The 21,694-nt window shown below is 38.4% G+C and overlaps 1 protein-coding gene across 1 annotated transcript in view; it reads left to right on the top strand.

The window, feature by feature from the left end:
* Positions 1–21,694, top strand: part of KAT6B (lysine acetyltransferase 6B) — a 186,597-nt gene that overhangs the window by 131,509 nt on the left and 33,394 nt on the right. The window contains 4 exon segments of the mRNA XM_036828082.1: positions 7,878–7,993; positions 10,081–10,222; positions 13,444–13,605; positions 16,715–16,808. Coding sequence (XP_036683977.1) covers positions 7,878–7,993; positions 10,081–10,222; positions 13,444–13,605; positions 16,715–16,808 — 514 coding nt within the window.

Genomic DNA, 21,694 nt, shown 5'->3' with positions numbered 1-21,694 from the left:
CCATCCACAATTATTGCCTTAAGATAAATTCCTCCGGGAGGAATTGCTGGATCAAAGACTGTGTACATGAAAGGTTGTATCAGTTTTCAGACCAACCACCAGTGTATGAAAATACCTGTTTCCCTGTATAAATGACCAACACTCACTATTACTATATTTCATTGAATCTAAGACACACTTTTTTAAAAACCATTTTAACATCTTTGAAATCAGATGCATCTTATAGTCAGTGGTATCTTAGATTCAATGTAATACAGTGTTATTATTCAAAATTTTTACCAATTAGGTAACAGAAAAAAGATGTCTGATGATTTTTTTCTTTAAATAGTGAAATTGAACTTTTTTTGTGTTTGATTATTGGCTGTTTGTATATCATCTTGTAAAGCACCTGTTTTTATTCATTAATCATTTTTCCATTGGGGTTTTCACTTTTTTCTTACTGATTTGCAGAAGCTCTTTATATTTTTATGTAGTCAAATCCATGAATCTTTTTCTTTATGGCTTCAGTCTTACATGTCAGTCATGCTTAGATTATATTAATATCCACATAGTTTTCCTGGTGCTTGTAACATTTAATTTTGCCATATAATATTCATCTGCCTAGAATTTGTGTTTATAAAAGATAGGAAATAATTATTTTCCTTCCAGATAGACAGCTATATGTTCTATCACCCCTTACTGAATCGTTTCATCCTTTCCCCACTGATTTGAAATACAACCTTCATGATATGCTAAACTTTTCAGTTGTTCTGGCCTTTCAATTCTTATCCATTGACCTGCTTGCATATGGCAGGTGCATAGTTTTAATTATTGTAGCTCCATAGTACTTAAACATTTTGTTTTACTTTTAAAAACTATATCTTATAATTTATTTAGTTAGAAAATTTTCAAAAAGAGACGATAAAACAAATATTTTTTCCCCAGAAGTTTCAAAAAAACAATTGACTTGAAAATGTCTCCCTCAAATCAAAAGATATATAATATCTGACAAGATTGGGTTTTCATGTGTTTTTACATGGTTGAGGGAAGCTTGGTGACATGTTGGGAAAAGCCTATTGGAAGAGTTCTGAGATGGGTCAGCCCTCTGCTCTCAGCACCTTGACCCTGGGGAAATTGACCTTTAATGACAGCTTCCTGAGGAGAATGACAGAAGGGAGTGATCCATCTTCTAGGGTCAAGTTCTGCATACAGGCATCCTTGGGCAGCTTATTAACAGCTGCAGTTTATATTTAATCTCTCTCCTAAAATCAAACATTAAAATCTTTTTCTCATATATATATTAATTCAGGGATGTGGATTTGCCAAGTCTGCAGACCAAAGAAAAAGGGAAGAAAACTACTTCATGAGAAAGCTGCACAAATAAAACGACGATATGCAAAACCCATTGGACGACCGAAAAATAAATTAAAGCAACGATTGTTGTAGGTTGAGATCTTATCAAAAGAAATCTTTTATGTTGTGCTTTAAGATATAGTTGATTGTAACCCCCTTAGATTCCATTATCTTTTTAGTATCATTTTTACAAACTCAAGGGATGAGGAATATTTCTCCTTTTGCATAAGGTGTGGAAATTTTTTTTGAAAATAACATTTTAAATTACAGTTGGCATTTCGGGGTCTTCTGTTGGCAGTATCTGTGATGCTAAGTGACATTTTTCAAGCAGCAGGATAGAAGCAGAATGTAAGAACTGGAAACAGTTATTCTGTCTACTTTATTATTGGCTGAACATTAGAAGAGGTTACTTATATGAATATTTTTTCTGGGGGTTTTTAAAACAAGAGAGGGATTTGTTCACATCTCTAGTGACTCTCTTTTGTTGCCCCAGATAACGTTTTAGAAAAATACTTCTCTTTTCTGGTGCTAATTTAGTATTACAACTTTTTAAGATCCCTTTTCTGAAATAGGAGCTTCTAAGAAACCTGCTAATGACTGTCCTAATTTGCCTCCAAAGAGTTAGACAAGACCATTTGGTATGTGCACATGTGTGCAAACATACAGACAGAATAATATATTTGCAGTAGCCTGCAGTTCTACTATGATAGCCCCATTTCCTCTAGCCTGTTGCCACATAGATGCCTTTAAAGCCAAGTAGAACATTTACCAGGAGTTACTTGGAGAAGTAGAGAAAAGATAAGAGGAGAAATGGATGTATTTTTTTTTAACCTATATAGAGTATAGAACTGACTGTCAGCATTAGGTAAGATGTTTAGAAATGAAATCAGTAGACTTGCATATCTGAAGCAGCTCTATCAATAAGACCGTTGCCCTTCTCTTTAGGCTTAGTGAAAGGGTCACTGTGATGTAGAAATGAATAGAGCTCTGCACACACAGTGAAGAAACACCAGGTGTCTAATTCACTTGCTTACTCTTCCCCCCCTAATTTTATCTGAAGCAATTCACTTTATTACCTGCTCTCAGAAAAACAGTATCGTCCCGCACCTTTATCTCCCAAAGGAGAAATAGAAAAATGCATGCTCCTTTCTAGAGTGTTCTGTGAAACGTTATGAAAACCTTCTAACTGGTGGACATCTTAATATGGAATTTGTGTTAATTTCTAGAGGCAAACATGAAACCTATTCACGAATAAAATCTTTCATATTAGCATCATTTGAAGTAGAAATTATATGTTTTTGCATTCGTCCAGTGTAAGCATTTTTCCCGAAATGGGACTGTATCCTCAGGGCCCAATTAAAAAAACCAAATTAGGATATAAACTTTCTAAACAAAGGACACAGCTGAAAATTGCATCTGGCACCAATCCTAACCTTTTGTTTGTCCAAAATTGTCCTTTGAGCTTAGGAATTTTTAAGACAGTCTAGGGAGTTTTCCTTTTTACATGCTTTATAAGCATATTATCCTTTCTGGGCAATCGATTCCAGATACAGTCCAAATGTAGCATTCTGATGTGAAACATTTTAGCCTGGATGAGTAGTTTATTGGTAACTCTCACTGTGACACTGGAGATCTCTAGCTCTAACCTGATTTGGCTGACTCGGTGGCATTGGGTGCAGCTCCTGGCGGTTGAGCTGCTTCGGATGAGCCTAGTAGCTCACTCTGTTGATCTGTGCCAGCCGCCCCTTTAGCTGACTGCCGAAATTGTTCATTAAATCTCTGTGTACAGGATGACCATTAAGCTATGCTCTTCTATTTGTAATTATTTAAGATATTTTTATAATTCAAGATCATATCATTTTCAGGCTTCCATTTCGTCATTACTAGCCTTCAGCTCAGTTGATAATTTTTAAGCTCCATTCTTGGGCCCCAGCACTGCCATAATTCACATGCAAATGTTTCTGTTGAATAAAATTCTGCTGCAAAATGGGTAGCTTTCCAAGCCCTAGCCTGAGGTGAGGGCAGGCAGCTGCCGTTCCTGTAAGCAGCTGTGGTAGTGGAGTGACCTCCGGTCTCCATTGAGCACACAGCTGTATGGGCAGAACCAGCATCAAATGAACTGAAATAGCAGTCAGAACCAGTGTATAAAGATTCTGATGCCAAGTGTCTGATAATGACCATGGTAAATGTGCTGCTTCTTCACCAGACTTTCCATGTCATGTCTGACCCGCTGTAGCTTTTCTTTAATCATTTCTTCAGTTTTTTGCTATTGTTGTCCTTTTTTCAGCAGTATTTTATGCTGTAACTAATTGTCTCCTCTACTTAGAGAGTATTATTGGTTATCTTATCATCCTAAGCATAAAGTGCTAAGTGGAAGAGGGTATCTTTTAATGTTTTCTTTAAAAAAAAAAAGTACTAATTTATAGATGTAACCAAATTCTATTTATATAAATTTTCCATTTGAGTTAAAATTACTTCTAACTAGAGATTAGATAAGCTTCTTCTTTTGCTTCTAGATAATACTTATGACTTATTTCCTTTCATACTTTAAAAAAGACATTTCAGGAAATCATAATTACTTGTGACGACACAAGGGGTCACGTTTTTATTTAATTATAATGAAAGCATTGGGTGATCTTTTAGTCTCTTCAAAAATTTTCTTATCCATATTGCCCTTGGTTCCACATGATTCTAACAGTACCTGTTGGATGGGCCCTGGGAGAATCATGACATGCCAATGTAGGGGCTGCAACCTGTTTCAACAGAGAAACACCTAGGTGGAGGCACACACACACAAGCAGCGCTTCGGGTTGCAATTCAGTTTCTTAAGTTTAAGCACATTGAATGCATCTAGTTGCTATAAAACTTGTGTTAGATACCTTTATAATTCTATTATTAAATGCTGATACTATTCTCTAAATTTTTGCCTAGGTCTGTAACCAGTGATGAAGGATCCATGAATGCATTCACAGGAAGGGGGTCACCTGGTAGGGGTCAAAAGACTAAAGTCTGTACCACACCTTCATCTGGTCATGCTGCATCTGGGAAGGACTCAAGCAGCAGATTGGCTGTTACAGACCCCACTCGGCCTGGTGCCACCACCAAAATCACCACCACCTCCACCTACATTTCTGCCTCTACACTTAAAGTTAACAAGAAAACCAAAGGGCTCATTGATGGCCTTACTAAGTTTTTTACACCATCACCTGATGGTCGCAGATCACGAGGTGAAATAATAGACTTTTCAAAGCACTATCGTCCAAGGAAAAAGGTCTCTCAGAAACAGTCATGCACTTCTCATGTGTTGGCTCCAGGTACCACACAAAAGCTAAAACCTCCACCTTCTTCACTCCCACCTGCAACCCCCATCTCTGGTCAGAGCCCCAGTTCACAAAAGTCCAGCACTTCTGTTTCTTCTACCTCTCCCCAGAGTTCTTCCAGCCAGTCCAGTGTGCCCTCCTTTAGCAGTCTCACTAATAACAGCCAGCTGAAGGCACTCTTTGATGGGCTCTCTCATATCTATACCACTCAGGGACAGTCTCGCCAAAAGGGACACCCAAGTTATGCACCACCTAAACGTATGCGTCGTAAAATCGAATTCCCTTCCACGGCAAAATCGAAAGCCCATTTCTTTGGAAAAAGAGATATTAGAAGTAGATTTATTTCTCACCCCTCCTCCTCTAGCTGGGGGATGGCTAGAGGACGTATTTTTAAAGCAATTGCTCACTTCAAGCGAACAACTTTCCTTAAAAAGCACAGGATGCTAGGCAGGTTAAAATATAAAGTGACCCCTCAGATGGGGACCCCCTCACCAGGGAAGGGGAGCTTGACAGACGGAAGGATTAAACCTGATCAGGATGATGGTAAGCAAAAGGTCAAAGCTCCAACCAAACCTGCGTCCCGTCCCTTTCTCCCCAACCCCCCCAAAAAAAGAATCAGTCAATTCCTATTTGTCACATAGGTCTTAGCTATTTCTCTTGTTCTCACTTCACTTTCATACAGAAGCAGTGAAACTTTGACCTTTTTCTAATGCTGACTAAACCTCCAAAATGTTGTTTTTCCAACTAATACTCTCCCACTTTTTATGACTTATTTCCATTTGTAGTGACACTAGGACCCCCCAGATGCGTCCGTAGCATTGCTTATGGCTTTGTAGTCCCGCATGAGTAGCCACTGTTAACGCCTCTGCCATGTTCCTCCCCGTGCTACCTCTTCAGCCACAGCGCTGCGTGGCCATGTGCTGTCCGTGCTTCCGGCAGCGGGGACATCAGCTCCTCGTCTCCCTCTGTCCATTGCTTTCTCATGACAAAATTCATCCTGCTTCCTTCTCAACAAAGCCTGATCTGTGACTCTGTGAAGTGTGCTTTTGGATGTGAGTGTGTCTGTGTGTGTATTCACCTCAGGGAGAAAACTGATTTCATGATTTCATTTAACAAATTGGCCCGTTACATTTGCTATCCTTTATAAAACAAAAGCCAAAAAATGTGTCATTTGGACAAAGTGGTAGATTTTATTACCTCAAACGTGATCATGGGAATTCTATACCTAGACATTGATATGCCTTCTAATCTTGGTTGAAAACTATGATTTTGCTTTGTATTGCTCGCTCTTTCCGTCATTTATTTGTCGAAGCTATAAAAAGATGACAACAGCGATAATTCAAATAACAATTTGAGTACAGCAGGGAAAAGGTACTGCTGGATCTGTGAGCAGTGCTTAGACGTAAAAGCTAATAAAGCTTAAAAAAAAAATCCATATTTGCCCACTTTGCTAATTTGGTGCCATTTTGATAATTATATGGTGGTTATTCATGATGCAAGTCAGTGAATACACTTTCTGCTGGTTTTAAATGACAGATACAGAAATCAAAATAAGCATCAAACAAGAAAGTACAGATATAAATGTGATTGGAAACAAGGATACCGTTACTGAAGAGGATTTGGATGTTTTTAAGCAGGCCCAGGAACTGTCTTGGGAGGTAAGGCCAGGATACTGCATTCTAGTAATGAGGATAATACGTGACCTTTATATATGAGTACTATGAAATTAAATGCCTTGATTTTGTAACGAATCCCCCTCAAAATCCTTTGTGGTTCTTTAACTGTTAACCATCATTTTTGTTGACTCTACATTCGAAAGTAATGACTTTATATAGAGTTGTCTCCACTCTTAAAAGTTGGTAATGGCTCAGTGGGTCTCACAGAATAGGCCAGAGTAGCAGTTATTGAGCCAGATTTTGAAAAACGCTTCTAGGGGTGAAGGAATAGATTTCTGATTATTTTTGCTCAAATTAAGAAAATAGCCCTTTTAAATCGTTCACAAAAAGAAGAACATCACTTTTAAATTGACCGATGTTTCTTCCAGCACAGGTGACCAGCCATGTGAAAAATGTCTCCTGATTTTAACTGTTGGACATTGGCAAAGGCAATATCGTGTTGCATGATCAGTTGTAATCACTTTTATTTTCATTGTCCAGTAATTTCTTTAAATGATCCCCCTTAAAATATTAACTCTACATAGCTTATTGTCAGCAAAACATTGAAAGGAAAGGCTGTGGGACTTCTCAAAGACAAACTTATTATGAATTGTGAATTCTTCTGTCAATAGACCACATTCTGTTACCAGGGCACCACATTCATGGATAGATTCCCACCCCCACCTCACTTCCTTTTATGGGGAGTAGGGGGCTATCTATAGGCTCTTAAGCTTTATTTTTTGTAGCAACCACTTGGGCTAAATACTTGTGCTTGTTTCTACTTGAGGGGCCATTGGATATTTCCATTCCTCATTCTGCATTCTTTGTAGTGTTTCCTTTGGCTAAGATAAAATGTTAAATCCCGCGCCCCGCCCCCCCCGCCCCACCCCACCATCACTGAGATTTGAAGTCCTTAAATATTACCATTTTGGGGGACCGTATCTGGCATTCGTATATAGACGTGATGAACAGCAGGCAATTACCTGAAAGTTACTGCTAAAACTAAGGCCCTTTCTTTCCAACCTGGTAACACTGGCGTTTTCATTCAAGAACATTTCTTGTCTGTGTCAGGCACTGGACTAGACCCAGGGAATGCCACAGTGAATCAGGCCGGCAGAGTTCTTAACCTCCTGCATGGGAGTAAAAGGAGATGGGAATCAAACTGCAAACTTCGCAATTGATTATTTATCTACAGTCGGGTTAAATATTACTTGGTGGAGGAACAGGGGACTGTAACAGTGTGACAGTGTGTAACAGCCACATCTTCTTCTAATTTCCTCAGTTTTAATACATTGTAGCAGATCGTTATATTTAGTACAGTAGACATTTGTATGTATTAACAGGTATTCATTTCCTATCTTGGTAATACTGTTTCTTAGGGTATTTATATATGAATCTTATACAAAGTTGATTATTATTTCACAAGGGCCTATAATGTTTTTTTTCAACAACATGAAAATTCACGATTACGATCAGTATTCTGGTCTTGATAGATTTTCGTATCCACTGGTGAAAGAACCAAAACGTAAGTGAAGAAATCCTCATATTTTGTTTTCTTTCTGCCTGACAGAAAATAGAGTGTGAAAGTGGAGTAGAAGACTGTGGCCGGTATCCTTCTGTAATAGAATTTGGGAAATATGAAGTCCAAACCTGGTACTCCTCGCCTTACCCACAGGAATATGCAAGGTAATGGAATAAGCCTGGCAGGTATACAACCTTAATGTCTCATATGTGAGGAAGGAACATTCTAAAGCTGGAATTAGGTGATTTTTAGGACATAAATTTTAATAGTCAGTTCTTTTTTTTCTTTCGGCAGCAGTGGTTCTTCCTTTCTGCGTGTGGGCTTTCTGTAGTGGCGGCATGCGGGGGGCTACTTTTCGTTGCGGTGCACGGGCGCCTCATTGCGGTGGTTTCTCTTGTTGCGGAGCACGGGCTCTAGGTGCGTGGGCTTCAGTAGTTGCAGCACGTAGGCTCAGTAGTTGTGGCTCTCGGGCTTAGTCACTCTGAGGCATGTGGGATCTTCCCGGACCAGGGATCGAACCCACGTCCCCTGTGTTGGCAGGCGGATTCTTAACCAATGTGCCACCAGGGACGTCCCGATAGTCAAGTCTAAGTGCTTCCAAAACTATTACTTTCGCCAGTACCTTCTTATAGTATTCACTGTTATATGTAAACACCTTATACTGCTTACTTACACAGGTGTTGTAAATTTTGCCTTTTAACTTTTTTTTCTCTTTGGTTAATTGGGGAAGTATTGTTTGTGTAAGAAACCAAATCAAGAAAAAAAAATTAGCCGTTGTAAAATATTTGGTAGTTTCTTCTCAGTTGCCTTTTTCATTTTCCTAATTAGGCCTGTTAGTTTTATCTCTGATTTCTGGCATTTTATTGTCAAGTTTTTTTAGAGAAGTTATAGCAAAAGAAGGAAAAATGGGAGAAAGTAGGTGGGCATGGGTAGCCTTAAGAGACCCTTCCCCAAATCTTGACTTTTAGAGCCATTTGTGACTAACTTGTTAAAAATGAAGAGAAAATAATGGTACTAGAATTTTCTTTTGTCTTGAACTAAGATTAGCTGTGAAATTGTCTTGAACTAATGTATCTAAAAATGGGTATCTTGTGAACAGATTTCTTCCTTCAGGTATGTCAGGGCACAGTTTATTAGTATCTCCTCAAATGCTTTAGGCTGCAAAGTTTCTGGTAATCACAAATTTGCTTTTCTTCTAGAATAGATATCGTCCTTTTCTCTTTCTGGTGGGTGTCTGCCCAATCATCAGAGAAAACGGGCAGGGTGTTCTAGAAGTTAAGTGACAAACTAAGAGGAGTCTTGGTTTCTCTTCCCAGTTCATATCACGTAGCTGTATGTTCCTTAACAACTTTTGAAAAACACCTATGAGCTTTTATTTGTATGGGTAATCATAAGTCATGTGTTCTAAGAGCTTTGAATAATTTTGCATATGAATCCAAGATTTGAGATTACTGTGCTGCGTCTGTATCTAATTCTTCCCAAAACACTGCTCCCCATTTTTATACCCCAAAGACGTTGAAAGTGCTTTTAAACATTCTCTTGTAAATATTAGCAATGTCCACTTAAGCATGATAGGGCACAAGTAAAAAATGGTATAATTTTTAAGGTGGAGAAAAAGTCAGCAGAGGAGAGAAAGCTGTTTGTCTAATGTTATTCAAAGAGTTGGTGGAATTGGTAGGAACAAATAAGGTCTTTTGACTTGACTGTATTTACTCCTTTAGACCATGTACAACTGATGATAACTTTAAAGTTACCTCATCCATAAGAAATGGAAACAACTAAATTCTGGGACTTCTCTGCCTTATAAGTACACAGATCATTTTAAAAATAATGAATTCACTTCTCTCTGAGTAGAAGATTGTTATAGTTACACCACTGATTACATGTACTGTTGAAATTATGACATTAAGTCTGAAATTTAAAAAATATGCATGGATGACAGGACGCCATTGTTTTTAGAGTCATAGTTCCAAGTCTGAAAACCTTTCTTTCTATAGGACATTTCTAAGGAAACAAATTATTTGTTTGCAAAGTAAAGGCAGCAAATATTATTAGATTGAAAAATAATATAAGGTTTGTACGCTCTCTTTACTACTGGCTTTCTTTTTTCTTTTTCTTTTGTTGAAACTACTTCTTTCAAATACTATTATACAGCCTTTTTATGGCTTAGAGAAAATAGAACAATATTTAATATTTTTCCCCAGGAGTATAATCAATCTGATTATATTCTTTGATTTTAAAATTTCAACAGATTACCAAAGCTTTACCTGTGTGAATTCTGTCTTAAATATATGAAAAGTAAAAATATTTTGTTAAGACACTCAAGGAAATGTGGATGGTTTCATCCTCCAGCAAATGAAATTTACCGAAGGAAAGACCTTTCAGTATTTGAGGTAAGCGTGTGTAAATAAAAAACTCAGCATTTGAAACCTAGTGTTTCTAATTGTTGACTATGTACTGATTTGTTCGTAGAAGGTACAAAGTATATTCGGTTTTGGCACTGAAATTCAGACTGCTTTTTCAAACATCTCCATGTTTTGGAATGTTTTTCTAACCATATTAAGCAACCGTTGAGATTGATGATGAATTCCTACTCCATCACATTAACTTTTTTGTCTTCTCCCAAATCCCTGTCTGCACCAGATATATTCGCCAGTGAATTTATGGTCTCCTCAGCTCTTTGTAAATTCTACTTTCTTTGGCAGGAGAAATTAGCTTTGTTCAGCAGCTCCAGCCAATGTCTGGCAGGTGCTCACTCTTCCAGGGAATTGAGCAGCTGTACATATCTCCTCAATACACAACCACCTGTGTTTCCATCCATTTCTTGGCAGAGTAGATAATCCTTTTGGTGAGACCCCAGCAGATGTTGGGACTCCCCCGACCCCCATCTGGGTAGATGGCCACCCCTGGAGAACTCTGCTGTTCACAGGAACCCCTTGTGGCCATGTGTCTGTCATTGTGTGTTCTTGAAGACATTTTGTGTTTTCAGAATTGATTTAGTAGCAGAAGGTCTTTGCCGCTGTATCATTTCATTGTTTCATCATGTTCTATTGTCGGTTTCAGGGATCCAGCTTAGCTGAGTCAGTTGTACCTTGAGGAGGCCATGCCTTCTTTTCCTGTTATTGCCTAGTCACAGGCCTTCTTAATTCTCTCACTCTGGTTGAGCACTTCCATTGCCCTGCCTTATTTTCTTCTCTGTTACCCATCTTGGTACATTGCTTTCATTCCTGGATGCTCAGAACAAGCCTTCCTTGCACAGCAGATATGATATCTTCTTTCTCTGAAATACAATTTTACTTTAGGATTCTCTTTTTCTGAGTTGTTCAGATTGGAAATTTATTATTCTGCCCCACATTTCTCTTTAATTCTTGTCTGTAATGTCTTGCATTAAATTTAACGTAGGGGAAGGTCATACATAGGTTTCTCTCATGGACCAGGCTTCCTCTCTCAGACAGTCTTGGGCCCATTACTTTTTTCCCCAAGACTCATCAGAGAACTCATGTAACTCCAACTGTATCTTATGATTTTTTAAAGCTCCTCTTCCTGGTTATATCAGGCTCTTTTGGCAAGCTTGAAGGAAGAAGGGTATTGTTGCTAGGAAGATTTGATAATATGTTAGTTCTTACTAAACGGGAGGCACAGGGTTTCTCAACCAGGGGACTGTTGGCATTTCAGGCTGGATGATTCTTTGGTGTAGGGGGCATCCCATGCGTTGTAGGACGTTTAGCAGCATCCCTGGCCTCTGCCCACTAGATGCCAGTAGCAGTACGCCTCCCCCAGTCAGAACAACGAAAAACATCTCCAGACATAGCCAATGTCCCTTGGGGGACAAAAGTCACCCCCAGTGAGGCCCACCGGGCTAACGAGAAAGCCGAATGCAAGTCGCTGTCCTCCTGTTGTTACTATTGGGATGCTACCTGGCCAGCCCCAACAGGTTGCGACAACAGAGCTGCTCTCAGTTGAACCTTAATTAATGAATGTCACAAGTTCCACTTAACTTTTGGCACCTTCCTTGATGCCTTGGAAGCTTTCTTCTAACCAAAAGAGAATGAAAATCATTGTCTCATTGTTTCTCAAAGGACAAAACACATTTTTGGCTTTAAGTAATTGTTAAATAAATGAGCATAACTCTTGCCTGAGGGGGTGAAACTCTCATAAATCCAGAGAGAGTCTTCTCAGGGGTAAGAGAGACTCAGTCTTGTTAGCCTGATAAGAATGGTCTATTTCAGGGTAGGTGCTTTGGGACCATACAGAGATGAAAGGGGAAAAATCAGAAGCAGAACTGTAAAATTTATGCATAAAAAGTATTGAAGGAATTGGATTGGGTAAGTGCCAAGGTCCCTATTCTAGAATCTGAGTTAATACTAAGAGTACAGCATGTAGGAAGTTTTCTCTTAGCAGTGTCCTAAGTAACTTATAAAATAAATGAATAATAATCACAGATTGCTACTTTCCTATCTTTTCTTTATCCCTCTTGAAAGCATGCCATTTTAGACCTTTCACAACCGATAAGAATTTTGCTTCAGCATTGTCATCTCTCTATTTTTCTGGTTCAGGGATACATACATCTCCGTCTTTTTGTAATACGCTACCATTTCCAAAAGGACCATCCTCCCAAATACATAAAAACTTCCTTTAATTAAAGAGAGAATTGTATCCTCTGTGCCCCTTGCCCATATTTGATTATGTTGCCATGTGTGGGACCTAGGTCTTATCCAAGGGAAATAGTTATATGAAGTCTAAAAATAATTTGCAATATGAGAACCTGTATGGTCCACAGGAGACTTGAGAACGGTCAAGTTCATTGTTAAAGAGCTCTGGTTAGCAAACATCCATTTCCCCTAAGAAAAGTGCTAGGGAAATTCTTCTTGAATCTGCTGTGCTTTCTGTTTTCAACAATTAACTACATTTGATCCATGAAATTGACATTTGTGCCTAGCCTCCTGTCTGTAACCGTCAGTATCACAGCTTGATTCTTTTATTTTGAAGAGAAGTAGACTGTAATCATGGTACTTATTGTAGGTTGAAATTCATCTCACTTTCTCTGTAAGTATTCCCAACACAGAAATTTTATCTTTTCTAATTATATTTAAAATGATGCTTGGAATAAAACCAAAATGGAAGCCTCTTTTGTTAATCCACACTTCTAAGGAATCAGGATAATACAGTTTATTTATTTTATTTTTATGTGAAGCCCTTTTGAAAACAACATAAAGTTTAACTTCCTCGAGCAGTATTTTGATCGTTTTACATTTCTTTAATTCCAGTTTACCTGGTTCAAACAGAGAGGACCTGCCTAATCATTTTTTACTCGTAATAAATTGCAAATAAAAATTACTTCTTTGTTAGCAGTATGGCCTTTCTTCAGGTAGTATAAAGAGAAATTTAAGCTACCTAAAATTTACCCCAATTTAAGAGAAAAGGTGGAATTCTGATTTGCCAAATGACAGCTATTTTCTGGTGAACTTTATACTTGGTTAATGGAGTGTTTTAATCGCTCAGTTTGGGACTTGGAAATAAAATTATATACTTTCCAAAATACCGTATAAAAGAAACAATTTTATATTGAGTGGTATTTTTATGTTAAATAATGTTGTCTGTTTCTCTTTGCTAGGTTGATGGGAATATGAGCAAAATTTATTGCCAAAACCTTTGCTTGTTAGCCAAGCTCTTCCTGGACCACAAAACGTTGTATTATGATGTCGAGCCATTCCTTTTTTATGTCCTTACAAAAAATGATGAAAAGGGCTGTCATCTGGTTGGATACTTCTCTAAGGTAAAACAAGAGCCAGTATGACCTTCATTTTCTTTTTCAAAATGTTTTTGGTAGAGCCCAATTCTTCAAACAGGGCTTTTTTATGACTCTAATTTGAATAAGTGACACATGTTTCTGAAAAGCTCAGATTCTTGTTCAGAGCTCATTAAAACCAACAACAACAACAAAAAACAATAAGCATCGTGCCTAGGAAGTGTGTAAAGGGCCTCAGCACTGTTTGCTGTCTCGACTGTCAGCATTCACTTAACGTTATAATTGCTGCCTTGCAGACCACCTAGCATCTTTCATTTTCTAAATGTTAAGCTTATTTCCCTTTTCCCCCCAAGTGGTGTCAACATGAAGGTTTCAATGCAACGTAGCATTTAAAAGATAATTCTCATTTCTCCTCGTTGCATTCCCTCTGTGGTCATCAGTATCTCAGTGAGTTAGAACGTTGGCATTTGGACAGTTAAGCTAATATAATGGCTGGTTTTACTCTTTTGTCTCTTATTCTCTGTGCTATTGTTTTAAGATCTAAAGCAGCCTCACCTTTAGAAAGCCTAAGTTATCTCCAGCTGTTAATATAGGGGAGCCCTTGACATAGTGAGTGGATGTAGTTTGTCTTTTTCACTGGTTCAGAGCAATTCTCTCACATTCTTCTGTTCAAAGGCTTCTGAGAAACAATAACTCATATGCAATAATGGAAATCTGAGTTTGGAGATATTTACCAGGTAATGAGCTTAACTTTTCTTAGGTACTTAGGAAATAGTTTAATATGCCAGGATGGTAATTATAAGACTTCCAGGCAGAAGGTAAATGATCCAAACCCTGTATCTTATATTTTTTATGATGTATGTGTGCATATTAGGTGATAAGTGAATTTCACTGACTCTACTGTTGCATAATGTAAATGGAATGCCTAATGGAAGTGTCATTTTCATGGAAGATCAAAAGATAGAATATATATGAAGGCCCTTTGCATATGGAAGTTTTTCTAAATTTAAGAATCAATCCAGAGACCATAAACAAAAATAGGAGTAAGTGACAGCACTCATGGGAAACAGCCTCAACGCCTTAATCCACATATTTGGTAAAGCTCTAAAACGAAAAAGAAAAAAGTCAACTTTATAGGTTATGGATTCAAAAGATGATAGAGAATTAACACAAGGTGAAACAATAACTAGGAAATCTATTTATATAACTTACAAAACATTTTACGTTCTGTATACATGTGTAAACATCCTTTTCTCCAAAGAGTTGAAAAGAATAGTGGTCATAACTGTCCTTCCTGTGCGAAAATGGTGTTTCTTTAAATGTATCTGAGTTTAAAAACAGATGCTCAATGGTGCCTGCTGCCCTTGTCCTGCCTTGTTTCAAGTTGGCCTCTGGGTCTCAGTTCATGGTAACTCTTGGGGTTCGAATCTCTGCCTCTCTTCCTCCCAGGGAGCCCAACATTTTACTTAGAACAAGCTAAAGTTTTTACATTTTGTCACAGTTTCTTTTATCGTATGGCAGCAACTACTGTCATTTCTTACTATACCCGGAATACTATTATATTCTTTGGCAGTGCAGTAAAACAAAAATTAATCTAAAAAGACAGCCATGTTAAAAGACTAGATGCAAATTAAACCATATTCTAACATATCAATTGGAGTGTGAAGGACTATGGCCCTTTGGGGTTATACTTAAACCAAATTCTAGATGTTATAGCCAGAGAATGGCCAAGATGACCTAGAAAAGTTCAGTGTAAACCATTACATGCATGTGACTTTCCAAGCACATAATAGATGACACAAAACAGGAAGGAAAGAAGGAGGAGTTATTTTATCCATAGATTAGAGTTTAGCTGTAGTAATGTGTTAAAGGGCAGGGGGCAGGGGCTGGTGGGGGAAGGACAACTCTTGGGTGGGATTTCCAAAAATCTTATACAGGTAAGAATAGTTTGGGACAAAGAAAAGACTGGCATCAAGGATGAATCCTTAAACCCAGAGTACATCTCTTTTTAGATTTGTGACCCATTTGTCTGACTTTGCAAAGTAGACTAATTATTTGAATCTTTGCCACAGATGTACACAGCCAGTGATGGACAATCCAGTTTCTTAGGAAAATTGACACACATCATTTCTTCCTCCTCATTTCTTGGAGACTCCACAGACAGCTACAAATGTGCAAAAGTCGGGAGCTCATCTTTTTCACAAAGGAATCTTTAATTCTTCCCTGTAGGGTTTTTTCTACAACCATTTCCTGTGATCTTTCAAATAGGTTCATTAAAGATCTGAGTGTTCCTAAGTAATTCTTTGGTGTGGTTAGTACCATTTGTGGTCAATCTAATTTGTGGTTTATATTTGGCCAGAGCATTCACAACCTCAAAAGCCTTTTCCAGATCTCCTCTGTGTAGGTTTTGGCGGCTTCTGTGTACCCTGAAGAAAATATTGCTGCTCTGATGCCATATCCCATGAAAATTGCAAATTTTTCCTGAACTATAAGAACCATTTCCCACCATATTCTTTCCAGTCTTCCTCCTGGTTTCAGACTGTTGGTAATATTTTGGCCTCCACTTTGGTTTGGAGGCTTGGGGATTTCTTGTTGCTGTTGTCTTTTTTGTTTTGTTGTCCTACTTTGAAATGCAGATTAATTATTTCTCCAGCTTTTTACTTTGACTGTTTACTCATAGGAGAAATGTATTTGTGCAAGTCTACCCACACATACAGTATTTTAGTTTCACTGGGGCCTTTCGCAAAGTATTCCTAACTGACCCCGCTGGGTGACTCTCTGGATGGTTTTTTTTTTTTTTTCCTCCCCATCTCCCAGGTTGTTTGAGCACGGAAAACATTTCTTCCATACTGTCTGTGTTCTGTTTCGTTTGACTCACATTTCCTTGGATTTTTTATTCGTATTTCATGGTACTGACATTCAAGAATAAAGATGTAATTGAGAGGCATGCCTGGAGTGGGTAGTTTGTTGTTAGCTGATAGTTTGATTGATTAAGACGGTAGGATTATTCTGCTTGATCCTGACCTAACACATTGGCTCACCTTAGTGGACCGTGGTACAAGGACGATGGCAGGTGCAGGGAATTGCCCACTTCAGCAGCGCTCTGACATACTTGTTCTGTCTCTCTTTCCCTCAGGAAAAGCTTTGCCAGCAGAAGTATAACGTCTCCTGCATAATGATCATGCCCCAGCACCAAAGGCAAGGATTTGGACGGTTTCTCATTGATTTCAGTAAGTGAAGTACTTTATTTACTTTCATGATCCAGGGAGCTGATGGCTGTTAAAGGAGAGTAGCACATAAAACTTTATTTAACCTACTTTGTTGTTTTTATCGATAGATAACGGGTTTTCTACTTATATTTACATAGGTTAGAAAATCTTCCTCAAGTGAAAAATGTACTGCTGCTCACTATTGTACTCTAGGAAATTGAGACTCGATTTCTCGGCAGTGTCACCAGCTCGCAAAGCCATTACCCTGAATGAACCGGCAGAATTACATTCCATTCTGTGGGGCTCATGCTCATTAGCACCAAAAGCGGCAATTATTTGTGATTAAAGCCAAAGGAATTGTTATTTAAAAGGATTTTCAGCTTTCTAAAATTTTGCCTATAATCTTGTGCAGTACAGAGCAGGAAAGGGATCTTTATCTTCAGAAAAACAATTCTTTAGGTAGCCTATCCTTCTAGGCTGTCTGGTAGAAATAAATATCTTGTTTTGTTAATTTCCTTTTCTATTACAGAAATTATTACAATGTTCGTATCTAGAGGTTGCCCAAGAAATATTTTTTATACACATTTGTATCTTCTGAGTCTCCTCAGTAAAAATCGGAATACTATTTTAAAGTACGCATAGGATAATGTTTTTTAAAAACTGGTAGTTTTTTTCTCCTTGTTTATATTATACTGGATGTGTTAATGTAGTATTAAGGCTGCATTTGGAGAATGGATTCAAAGTATCCAGATAACACGAAGGTGGGGTATCCCATGATAATAATCACTTGTAAAAATCTGTCGCTAGGAACTGTGTGCTTCTTCATAACCAGATTTTAAACTGAAAGAAGGAAAATATAGCAGATCATGTAATCTTCATAAGGTACATCAGATGCAAAAGCAAAATGTAAATGTCCTCAAGAAAAACCATGAAGCAACATGTTGAGTCTAAATCTATATTATTAGATGTTGAAATGTTAAAGTTTGGGTGTAAGATATAACCGTATAGCAGCTTTGGACGGATTTGTATAATTTATTGACATTGAAGGATATTCTTTTTTGAAGTATCTTTATTGATTATTTTTACATTTTCAGATGACATTTCTAGTTATTTAATTTGTTACCCTAGTCTTACTCTTCTTTCTTGATCTAGTTATCCCATGGAGGGCCATCTTACCAGAAGTTTACCATTTTTATTTTACAGTCCTAGTTGTAATGAGTTCTAAGGGCAAATCCAATTGTGTTGTTTTGGAGTTTTTTGGGGCCACTGTTCACAAGTTGTTCCTAAATACTGTAATTTCTGGTATGCATAGCAGCCATTCGAGCCTTAAACTTTGGATAGTATCTGCATGCTTACAGAGTAAGGCAGACTTCTTAGCTCAATATTCAAGATCTTCCAACAGCTAGTTCCAGCCTATGTTTTAGGCTTTTTCATGTATTATTTCATATATTAATCTCCATTTGCTCAAATATTCTGAGCAGGTTCCCATACTTCCATTCTTTGTGCAGTCCCTTCCTGAAATGACCACTTCTTCCTTCTCCAGCCTCTGTCTGTTCAAAATCCTACCCATTGTTAAGCTAGCTCAGGAGCCTCTTCTTTTTGATCCCACCTCCTGGAGTTTCATCCCGTTCTCTTCTTTGCTCCATATCTCTGCAGTGTAGCACTTAGACTCAATTCATTCTTTTGTGGTAATTATTTGATCTAAGTGTCATACTTCCAACTTACTGTAAACTCCTTGGATACCTTTTTTGTATTCAGGTGGACAGTGCACTCAATAATCTGCATTAGATGTATTTTTGTTAAGTTGTATTGAATCTCCCAAGCGATATGGTCACTGCCCACGATAACTTTCCACCTAAAATTTAAAAGGGACTGGTACTTACCGGGTAAAAATGCAAGTCTCTAAATACAGTAGCCTCTTACTTGTACAGTGTGATCTGGTACTGAGGCCTTATGCATAAAATAACAACCCAGGAACAAAGACATTCCCTTCAAATGCTAAATCTTTATGTTAGCCATTTTAGTGAAAACTGTATTAGAGTCTACTCTGTTTTTTTAAAACATGAACTAGGGAACACAGTGGAACCTATCTGGATGGCTCAGGGCCATCATGATAAATGCCTTCCATTAGGGTGCATCCAGGCAATGCAGTGCTGCAGGTGTCATTTTAGATTTTCTCTTTCATATACCCTTGGTATCACCCTGCACTGGAGTGGGTTAAGGAGTATGATGAATGATTTGAATAAAGTTGAAAGGGAATTGGTGCTATTTCTTCAGAGAAGAGAAGACCAGGGGAAGAATTTTATAGCACTCAAAGAAAATGGGGACTGGTATAAACCCAACAGAAATTCAATTTAAAGCGAAAAAATAATTCCTTGGCTACACAGGTTTTAAAGAAGATAGAGTAGGCTGCTGAAAAAATTGATAGCATCTCCTTCTTTGGAGTTACTTAAAATAGTAGATAAATATCTTTCTATGATGATTAGATCCAGTCTTTTGCAGAAGTAGGAGATAAACCCCATGACCTCGCATAATCCTTGTCAACCTTACATTTCAGAACTCAGGGAAAAACAGATAACTGGGGTTACAGGTTTTCTAAAATCTGCTCTGTTTTTTAAAGGAACCTTTTAACAGTTAGATTTATTTTATTTCTGTTTGTACGTGAGCCTGAGGGTCTTTTGGTCGGGGAGGTATTTTCAGTAATTCAAAGAAAGTTGTAAGGCAGGAAATCTTTATTTTGTCTATAATCACTGCTGGTTCAGGAAGCCAAAACAAGATAACAGCAGAAGGAAAGCTGTTCTCTGCCCAGCTGCCCATTGGCACACTGGATCATAGACATGAGTGAAAAATGATGTGTTGTGTGTATGTAAAGAACTGTGAATCCAAAGCTTTGAACACTGTTCTCCAGGACAGTCAAGAGGTGGAACGGTCATCCCAGGACCAAATGCTGTCCTTGGAATAATGTTGTTGTCTGTCTCTTCCTAGGACAGCTTGTCTGGGATGTGTCTGAGCAGGGCTTCCCAGGAGGTCATCTGCAGAGCTTTGCCGGAGTGACTAAAGGGCACCAACTCCCAATCTGCTCATAAACCAACTCATGGGTTTTGTAACTCTGCCCAAAACTTAAGTGGCTAGAGGAAGGAGTGACTTGTCATGGGTTGAAGCTGATACTACATCTCTTTTTCTCTCCTGATTTCTGAGCTTCCCTCTCTCCCTCAGTCAGAAAATTTTAAAGTCCTCCCCATCTCTGTCTACACACACACACACACACACACACACACACACACACACACACACACACACACACACACACACACACACACACACACCATTCTCTCTCCTGGTTTCTGAGCTTCCCTCTCTCCCTCAGTCAGAAAATTTTAAAGTCCTCCCCATCTCTGTCTACACACACACACACACACACACACACACACACACACACACACACACACACACACACACACACACACACACACACACACACACACACACACACACACACACACACACACACACACACCCCATTCTCCATCCCCACCATGCCTGGTTTCTGAGCTTCCCTCTCTCCCTCAGTCAGAAAATTTTAAAGTCCCCCCCATCTCTGTCTACACACACACACACACACACACACACACACACACACACCATTCTCCATCCCCACCATGCATCTCAAAAGTTCAGAGAAGCCCCCGCCCCACGAAACTTTTGTGATTCCTGCTTCCGAGCCTCCCCATCTCTGTCTACACACACACACACACACACACACACACACACACCATTCTCCATCCCCACCATGCATCAGAGAAGCCCCCGCCCCACGAAACTTTTGTGATTCCTGCTTCTGAGCCTCCCAGGACAAGGCAAGTAGCTGCTTTTCCTCCCAGGGTGTTGCTGGATCCTGGGGCAGCCGCGTGTTCCCTGCCAGGCCATGCCCTGCCCCTGCTGCCAGAGCTGCCCAGCAATGCCTTATCCAGATTACTATTTTTCTTTTAATTTTGAAATAATTTCAGACTTAGAGAAAAGTTATAAAAATGGCACCAAGAATTCCCATATACTCTCTACCCCAGTTCCCCAGATATTGACATTTAATCACATCTGCTTTTTGCTTTTATTTCCCTCCCACTCCCTCCCCATCCCCCTCTATCATATTAAGATGTATTTCTTTTTCGGAATCATTTGAGAGTAAATTGCAGACCTGTAGCACCTTTACCCTTACTATTTCAGAGTGTTTTTCTAAAAACAAAGATGCTTTCACATGTAACCACAAATTATCAAAACCAAGAAGTTAATGTTGATTCAGCACTATTATCTAATCTCTCTACCTTGTTCAAATTTCAAATTTTGCCAGTTTTCAACTAATGCCCTTTTCCAGGGGGGGAAAAATGTTTTTTCCCCTGTACAAGATCTCATGTTGAGTTATGTCTCTTGAGTAATCTGGAATAATACCTTAGTCATTTTTTTGTTTTGTTTTGTTGTTACCTTGACATTTTTGAAGTGTACAGGCCATTTATTTTGTACAATGTCCCTCAATTTGGGCTTGTCTGATGTTTTCTCATGGTCATATTCAAGTTCTCGATTTTTTGGCAGGAATATCACAGAAGTGCTGCTGGGTCCTCCTCAGTGCCTCTTATCAGGATTACATGATCATTTATTTGTCCCATCACTGGCTTAAGGTGGTGCCTTTCAGGTTTCTTCATTGTAAAATAACATTTTTCCCTTTGTAATCAGTAACTATCTGGTAAGAAGATACTTTGGGATTGTGTAAATATCCTGTTTCTCATCCAATTTTCACCTACTACTTTTAGCATTTATTTATGATTCTTAGCTAAAATAGTTATTACTTTGGTAACTACCAAATGGTGATTTTTAAAATCCCATTGTATATTCTACTTATTTGTTGACATTTGGCT

The sequence above is a fragment of the Balaenoptera musculus genome, chromosome 16 (assembly GCF_009873245.2).
Source record: "Balaenoptera musculus isolate JJ_BM4_2016_0621 chromosome 16, mBalMus1.pri.v3, whole genome shotgun sequence".
NCBI classification, from domain to species: domain Eukaryota; kingdom Metazoa; phylum Chordata; class Mammalia; order Artiodactyla; family Balaenopteridae; genus Balaenoptera; species Balaenoptera musculus.
This window is presented reverse-complemented; position numbering and strand designations above follow the sequence as displayed.